Source organism: Rhinoderma darwinii, unplaced genomic scaffold (assembly GCF_050947455.1).
Source record: "Rhinoderma darwinii isolate aRhiDar2 unplaced genomic scaffold, aRhiDar2.hap1 Scaffold_522, whole genome shotgun sequence".
In the NCBI taxonomy this organism is placed as follows: Eukaryota; Metazoa; Chordata; class Amphibia; order Anura; family Rhinodermatidae; genus Rhinoderma; species Rhinoderma darwinii.
In genome coordinates this window covers 278,376-287,742 of record NW_027464071.1, presented here as the reverse complement: position 1 = coordinate 287,742, position 9,367 = coordinate 278,376, and the positions used below count along the sequence as shown (strand labels likewise).

Sequence of the window (9,367 nt, the reverse complement as noted above, 5' to 3'; positions counted from 1 at the left end):
CAGACCCCGAGCTAGACCCCTAAATAAATGCAGACCCCAGACTGGACCCCTAAATAAATACAGACCCCAGACCAGACCCCTAAATGAATTCAGACTACAGACCGGACCCCTAATAAAATACAGACCCCAGAGTGGACCCCTAAATAAATACAGACCCCAGACTAGACCCCAAAATAAATGCAGACCCCAGACTGGACCCCTAAATAAATACAGACCCCAGACCAGACCCTTAAATCAATGCAGACCACAGACCAGACCCCTAAATAATTACAGACCCCTAAAACAATGCAGACCACAGACCAGACCACTAAATAATTACAGACCCCAGAAGAGACCCCTAAATGAATTCAGACTACAGACCGGACCCCTAAATCACACAGACATCAGACTGGACCCCTAAAAAAATACAGACCACAGACTGGACCCCTAAATAAATACAGACCCCAGACTAGACCCCTAAAAGAATACAGACCCCAGACTAGACCCCTAAAAGAATACAGACCCCAGACTAGACCCCTAAAAGAATACAGACCCCAGACCAGACCCCTAAATAAATACAGACCCCAGACCAGACACCTAAATAGATTCAGACCCCAGACCGGACCGCTAAATAAATACAAACCCCAGACTAGACCCCTAAATGAATACAGACTCCAAACCAGACCCCTAAATAAATAGACCCCAGAGCAGAGCACTAAATCAATGGAGACCACAGACCAGACCCCTAAATAATTACAGACCCCAGACCCGACCCCTAAATATTTACAAACCCCAGACCAGACACCTAAATAAATTCAGACCCCAGACCGGACCCCTAAATAAATACACACCCCAGACTGGACCCCTAAATAAATACAGACCCCAGACTAGACCCCTAAATAAATACAGACCCCAGACCAGACCCCTAAATAAATACAGACCCTAGACCAGACCCCTAAATGAATACAGACCCCAGACCAGACCCCTAAATAAATACAGACCCCAGAGCAGACCCCTAAATCAATGCAGACCACAGACCAGACCCCTAAATAAATACAAACCTCCAGACCAGACCCCTAAATAAATACAGACCCCAGACTAGACCCCTAAATGAATACAGACCCCAAACCAGACCCCTAAATAAATAGACCCCAGAGCAGAGCCCTAAATCAATGCAGACCACAGACCAGACCCCTAAATAAATACAGACCCCAGACCAGACCCCTAAATCAATGAAGACCACAGACCAGTCCCCTAAATAAATACAGACCCCAGACCAGAACCCTAAATCAATGAAGACCACAGACCAGTCCCCTAAATAAATACAGACCCCAGACCAGATCCCTAAATAAATACAGACCCCAGACCAAAGTCCTAAATAAATGCAGACCCCAGACCAGACCCCTAAATCAATGCAGACCAGAGACTCATAATAAATACAGACCCCAGACCAGACCCCTAAATTAATGCAGACCCGAGACCGGACCCCTAAATAATTACAGACCCCAGACCAGACCCCTAAATAATTACAGACCCGACCCCTAAATAAATACAGACCCCAGACCAGACCCCTAAATTAATGCAGACCCCAGACCGGACCCCTAAATAAATACAGACCCCAGACCAGACCCCTAAATAAATACAGACCTCAGACCAAACCCCTAAATCAATGCAGACCACAGACCAGATCCCTAAATAAATGCAGAGCCCAGACTAGACCCCTAAATAATTACAGACCCCAGACCAGACCCCTAAATAATTACAGACCCCAGACCCGACCCCTAAATAAATACAGACCCCAGACCAGACCCCTAAATAAATGCAGACCCCAGACTAGACCCCTAAATAAATACAGACCCCAGACCAGACCCATAAATAAATGCAGACCCCAGACCAGACCCTTAAATACAGACCCCAGACCAGACCCCTAAATAAATACAGACCCCAGCCTGGACCCCTAAATAAATGCACACCCCAGACCAGAACCCTAAATAAATGCAGACCACAGACCAGACAACTAAATAATTACAGACCCCAGACCAGACCCCTAAATGAATTCAGACTACAGACCGGACCCCTAAATAAATACAGACCCCAGACCGGACACCTAAATACAGACCCAAGACTAGACCCCTAAATAAATACAGACCCCAGACCAGAACCCTAAATAAATACAGACCCCAGACCTGACACCTAAATAAATGCAGACCCCAGACCAGACCCCTAAATCAATGGAGACCACAGACCAGACCCCTAAATAAATACAGACCCAAGACTAGATCCCTAAATGAATACACACCCCAAACCAGACCCCTAAATAAATAGACCCCAGAGCAGAGCCCTAAATCAATGCAGACCACAGACCAGACCCCTACATAAATACAGACTCCAAACCAGACCCCAAAATAATTACAGACCCCAAACCAGACCCCTAAATAAATACAGACCACAAACCAGACCCCTAAATCAATGCAGACCACAGACCAGACCCCTAAATGAATACAGACCCCAGACCAGACCTCTAAATCAATGCAGACCACAGACCAGACCCCTTAATAAATACAGACCCCAGACCAGACCCGTAAATAAATACAGACCCCAGACCAGACCCCTAAATAATTACAGACCCCAGACCAGACCCCTAAATAATTACGGACCCCAGACCCGACCCCTATATAAATACAGACCCCAGACCAGACCCCTAAATAAATACAGACCCCAGACCACTTCCCTAAATAAATACAGACCACAGACCAGACCCCTAAATAAATGCAGACCTCAGACCGGACCCCTAAATAAATACAGACCCCAGACCAGACCCCTAAATAAATAACAGACCCCAGACTAGACCCCTAAATCAATGGAGACCACAGACCAGTCCCCTAAATAAATACAGACCCAGACCAGACCCCTAAATAAATGCAGACCTCAGACCGGACCCCTAAATAAATACAGACCCCAGACCAGACCCCTAAATAAATAACAGACCCCAGACTAGACCCCTAAATCAATGGAGACCACAGACCAGTCCCCTAAATAAATACAGACCCAGACCAGACCCCTAAATAAATACAGACCCCAGACCAGACCCCTAAATAAATACAGACCCTAGACTAGACCCTTAAATCAATGCAGACCACAGACCAGACCCCTAAATAATTACAGACCCCTAAAACAATGCAGACCACAGACCAGACCACTAAATAATTACAGACCCCAGACCAGACCCCTAAATGAATTCAGACTACAGACCGGACCCCTAAATCATACAGACCCCAGACTGGACCCCTAAATAAATACAGACCTTAGACTAGAGCCGTAAATAAATGCAGACCCCAGACCGGACCCCTAAAATAAATACAGACCCCAGACTAGACCCCTTAATAAATACAGACCCCAGACCAGACCCCTAAATGAATACAGACCCCAAACCAGACCCCTAAATAAATACAGACCCCAGAGCAGACCCCTAAATAAATACAGACCCCAGACCAGACTCCTAAATAAATAGACCCCAGAGCAGAGCCCTAAATCAATGCAGACCACAGACCAGATCCCTAAATCAAATACAGACCCCAGACCAGACCCCTAAATAATTACAGACCCAAAATTAGACCCATAAATATTTACAGACCCCAGACAGAACACCTAAATAAATTCAGACCCCAGACTGGACCCCTAAATAAATAGACCCCAGAGCAGAGCCCTAAATCAATGCAGACCCCAGACCAGACCCCTAAATAAATACAGACCCCAGACTAGGCCCCTAAATTAATGCAGACACCGGACCAGACCCCTAAATCAATGCAGACCACAGACCAGATCCCTAAATAAATGCCGACCCCAGACCGGACCACTAAATAAATACAGACCCTAGACTAGACCCCTAAATGAATACAGACCCCAGACCAGACCCCTAAATAAATACAGACCCCAGACCAGACCCCTAAATAAATACAGACCCCAGAACGGACCCCTAAATAAATACAGACCCCAGACTAGATGCCTTAATAAATACAGACGCCAGACCAGACACCTAAGTTAATGCAGACCCCAGACCGGACCCCTAAATAAATACAGACCCCAGACCGGACACCTAAATACAGACCCAAGACTAGACCCCTAAATAAATACAGACCCCAGACCAGACCGCTAAATAAATGCAGACCATAGACCAGACCGCTAAATAAATACAGACCCAAGACTAGACCCCTAAATGAATTCAGACCCCAGACCAGACCCCTAAATAAATACAGACCCCAGACTAGAATCCTCAATAAATGCAGACCCCAGACCAGACCCCTAAATAAATACAGACACAAGACTAGACCCCTAAATAAATACAGACCCCAGACTATACCCCTAAATAAATGCAGACCACTGACCGGACCCCTAAAAAAATAAAGACCCCAGAGTAGACCCCTTAATAAATACAGACCCCCGACCAGACCCCCAAATTAATGCAAACCACAGACTAGACCCCTAAATAAATTCAGACCCCAGACCAGACCCCTAAATAAATTCAGACCCCAGACCAGACCCCTAAATAAATACAGACCCCAGACTAGGCCCCTAAATAAACACAGACCACAGACAAGACCCCTAAATAAATACAGACCCCACACCAGACCCCTAAATAAATACAGACCCCAGACCAGACCCCTGAATAAATACAGACACCAGACCAGGCCCCACAATAAATACAGACCCCATACCAGACCCCTAAATCAATGGAGACCACATACCAGTCTCCTAAATAAATACAGACCCCAGACCAGACCCCTAAATAAATGCAGACCCCAGACCAGACCCCTAAATAAATACAGACCCCAGACCTCTAAATAAATACAGACCCCAGACTAGACCCCTAAATGAATACAGACCCCAGACCAGACCCCTAAATAAATACAGACCCCAGACCTCTAAATAAATACAGACCCCAGACTAGACCCCTAAATGAATACAGACCCCAGACCAGACCCCTAAATAAATACAGACCCCAGACTAGACACCTAAATAAATACAGACCCCATACGGAACCCCTAAATAAATACAGACTACAGACTAGACCCCTAAATAAATACAGACCTCAGACCAGACCCCTAAATAAATACAGACCCCTAAATATAAACCCAGATTCTATATTGTGGATGAAAAGGGTTTTGCCAATAACCTGAGCAAATAACCGTTGTTTATCTCTACTGTAGGAGTGGCATGTATTGCTACTGTGTTCTGCAGGCCCCTGACCAGGCCATAAGAAACCCTGGTTGGGAAACACAGCTCTGGACACTAGACTGGCACTCATGATGCCCACATCAGACATGGCAGAGCAGGTTACTGCCAGGCAGGTGCCACCTGAGGATTCCATGACCTCTGACATCACGTGACCTGCACACGACCAACTGCCGTTTACTTTCAACTGTCGACGGCAGCGATCGGACTGAAGTCTACAGGTAGGAAGATATTGGTGAAAATGGCGTCCAATGGACATGGAGAAGACGGTGAGAAGATAGAAGAGGAGAAGAGGAAGAGGGAGGAGGACAGCGTCACCGGATTCAAGAAGAAGAGGAGAGGAGCCAAGGACAGAGGATTGGAGGATGAGGAGCCAAGACCTGGGAGCAGCCAAGACCCTGGAACATCCAGCCCCTATGCCAGGCTTACCATCAGCCGCTTCACCATCCACCAGGTCCTGGGTAGGGGCAGCTTTGGCAAAGTGAGTATAATATCGAAATATTTCATTTTATAGGGTGGTAAACCTAAAGTTGACCTTTTATCTCCATCAATTGTTCTCTGTTGTCACCATGCTATGCTGGATGGATGATGGGTGTAGTGATCTCCTATGGGATGCCTAATAGGACATCCAGAAGTATTCCTGCCCCCATAACCACTACTTTAGTTTTTCATTTTAGTATTTTTCTGTCGACATATGAGAGATTTTGATTTTTGGGGGCACGAGTTGTCGTTTTTAATGGCTCCATTCAATGTACCATATCATTTACTGGGAACATTGTAAAAGTCTGTTTTTTTTTAGGTGAAATAGCAAAAAAAAACAAAACAGCAATCCCTCCATTGGTTTAATAATTTGGCTTTTATGGAGTTAACTAAGTGGTAAAAATGACATGTTACCTTTATTCTGCGGGTCAGTACAATAACGGGATACCAAAATTATATTGGTTTATTTTTTATACTTTTTATCCAATAAAAACATTTTGTAAAAACATTAATTTGTTGTGTCTCCATATTCTGAAACTCCGAATTTTTTTTATTTTTCTGTTGATGGGGCGGTGTGAGGACTTGTTTTTTGTGGGGCGAGCTGTACTGTTTATTGGTACTATTTTGGGTTACATAAAACTTTTACTCACTTTTTAACTTTTTATTCCATTTTTCGAGGAGCTAAACAAAACGAAATAGAAAAAAGTTTATTTATTTATTTTGACTGCAATATTTATGTATCGCTTGAATTGTTCTTTTAGCCTCCTCCTATTAAGCTTAGTAGGAGGACCAAGTTGGCAGACCTTGGGGTCTTCATTAGGCCCCCTGGCTGCCATGACAACTATCTACACACTGTGATCGCGTTACGGGTAGGGGTGATGGGGTGACAGCGGGAGCTTACCTCTATTTAACTGTTTAGATGCCACGGTCGCTATTATAGCGTATGATCCTGCTCCATACTACCCCCACCAACTAAGATAATTATGTCAAATGTGGGTAAGGCGTGAAGACCTCTCCATACAGGACCCAACAGCAGACACTGCATTATGCTGGGAGCTCAGCTTTGTTCTGCTGTAGAGTCCTGGGCACTACCCGACTGACCCACCTCTCTGTCCACCCCTGTTCCTTCTTCTTCTCATGAGGAATCTCCATTTGTTTTCCTCAGGTGGTCCTGGCATCAGTCCCCGGCCGAAACACCTACATGGCCGTAAAAATGATCACCAAACGGGACAATACGGACGAAATTATGAGAGAGCGGCGGATACTCCTAGCGGCCAGACACTGCCCGTTCCTATGCCACCTCTATGCCGCACATCAATCTGAGGAGCGGGCATTTTTTATCACGGAGTATCTGTCCGGTGGCAGCCTGGAGGCTTTGATCAGGATGTGCGGCTGCTTGAACATCGGCAACGTAAGGCGAGTAAATAATCAGGAGACTGAGGGGGGTGGAAAGAAGAAAAGGTGAGGGGGGAGGTCAGATGAAGGATAATACAGAGAATGCAGAATACAGGCTGCCATTATCAGCGCCTCCTCTCTGCTAGAGACCGCACACACTCCATCATAACATGATATTAGGGAATTGATAGAGGAAGATTTCATGACATTGAGACTCCGCTCTGTTCTCCCCATCAGATTCTACACAGCAGAGATGATATGTGGCCTCCAGTTCCTCCATGGACACAACATCGTCCACCGGTAAGCAGAACTTCCCCCTTCTTTCATTCTCCTTTACATGCTGGAAACACTGCACCCAGCTTTCCTACACTCCTGAATGGCTATTCTGCTTGGTGGTGCAATGACCCATCCCCCGTCTCCTGGATCACTGGGCGGATTTGTCATTCTCTCGTCTTATTTCTTTGCAGAGATCTAAAGCCGGAGAATATAATGTTGGATGCAGATGGCCACGTCCGTATCATCGACCTGGGATTGGCCCAAGATGGCGTCACCGCCTCCAATAAGATCCGTGGAGTGACGGGAACGTTGCATTACATGGCCCCCGAGGTGCTTCTTAGAAAAAAATACGGCACCGCAGTTGACTGGTGGAGCCTGGGGATTGTGGTGTCCAGGATGGCAGCAGGACGCTCCCCATTTTACAACGGCCCCGTCAGGCAAATGGCTATCAAAGCCATCACCACCGCGAAGCCTAAATTTCCAACTTGGCTTAATCCTGACGTGAAACATCTGACCAAGAGACTGGTCCGTAAAAATTCTAAGAGGCGCCTCGGTGTGTGCGGGAACATCAGAGAGCATCCATTCTTCTCCACCATCGGCTGGGAGGAACTGCAGGAGAGGAGGGCACAGCCACCATTTACACCATTTGTGCCCGTTCTGGAGAACCAACATCTGAAGTGGCCAGAGAATAACAAAGCCCTTCACCCCTTGGCCGGGTTCAGCTTCATGTCACCAAGCTGGACCCGATAAGATCTCAGGACAAGGGCCCAGAACTTCATGCCTCCTGACCCGCGCCTCAAGTCTCTGCTGCTGTATGTCACCTCGGCTGCCCAGACCATCATCTCTCTCCTTACCATCTTCATGCCACACCTCTGCCATCTTGCTGCTGCACCAGAGCCTTGACTTGCCATCCTCCAATCCCGGGCAGGCATCTGACATCACTCCAGCCTGAAGATCCTCTACACCCCCCAGGAGCGGCCTGTGCTTAGTTTCCATCTGGGGAGATCAGGAATAATAGCCGCATGTTGTAGTCCTGGGGCCGGAGCGGCCATTATACCTGATCTCACCTCAGCACAGGCCAGGTAAGTAATGCACCCACATCACCCACATCACCCACATCACTCACATCACCCACATCACCCCACTATATAATAAGTATAGACACCACACTACATGATAAGTATAGCCACCCGCATATAGACGCATAGTACATTTAGATTAGACTTTAGCCTTTGATCCTGGGATTATTCTGATCGCCATATTTGGGGTCAGGAAGGAATTTTCCCCCCTTAATATGAGGACAATTGGCTCATTCCTCAAAGGGGGTTTTCGCCTTCCTCTGGATCACCACGGCCTTAAATAGGTTTAGGATGATAGAGTAATAAGTAGTAACACACATAAGTAACATAATATAAATATAGAAAATAATTAAAAATAAATCTTAATTTAATACAATTTATAGTTTACACATAAATAAATACAGTAGTTCATTAAAACTAATAATAAAAAAAAATGAGTAATTTTCCCCTAGTCTTTCCCCATATTACACATGTTACACTTCAGCCTCTGATCCTGGGATTTATGCCGATCGCCATATTTGGGGTCAGGAAGGAATTTTCCCCCCTAATATGAGGACAATTGGCTCATTCCTCACAGGGGGTTTTCGCCTTCCTCTGGATCAACACGGCCTTTAGATAGGTTTAGTATAATAGATAAATAGATGACACATACATATACACAGTATATAATAATAGTAGTCTTAATACTTCTAGAATAATCTCCTAATAATAAAATATAACCTTCCCTTATCTGTAAATAAAACTTTCCTTTTATCCCCTACATCTTTGTGCTTGTCTTTATTCCCATTGGACTTCTGTGTAGTAAATGTTGTCCGAGCTCTGAGACCCCCACCAATCACTAGAACGAAGCAGCTGAAGGTCTCGTGTGAGCGCTCAGCCGCTTCCTGTCTGTTCAGCTTTTTCCGGAAAAATGTATCGGCTCATAG

General features: G+C 45.7%; 1 protein-coding gene across 2 annotated transcripts; it reads left to right on the top strand.

Moving 5' to 3' along the window:
• Positions 1-5,197: 5,197 nt before the first annotated feature.
• Positions 5,198-7,992, top strand: LOC142721817 (protein kinase C-like 1). 2 transcript variants are annotated; one of them, XR_012874199.1, is made up of 3 exons: positions 5,198-5,692; positions 6,857-7,386; positions 7,554-7,992. XR_012874199.1 is itself a non-coding variant. In XM_075848846.1 (2 exons), exons 1-2 carry the CDS (start codon positions 5,453-5,455, stop codon positions 7,154-7,156), a joined length of 540 nt encoding a protein of 179 aa, XP_075704961.1. In that variant the 5' UTR covers positions 5,198-5,452; the 3' UTR covers positions 7,157-7,992. The 2 variants fall into 2 exon arrangements, 1 of the variants encoding a protein (XP_075704961.1); XM_075848846.1 differs by having other exon boundaries at positions 6,857-7,992.
• Positions 7,993-9,367: the final 1,375 nt, after the last annotated feature.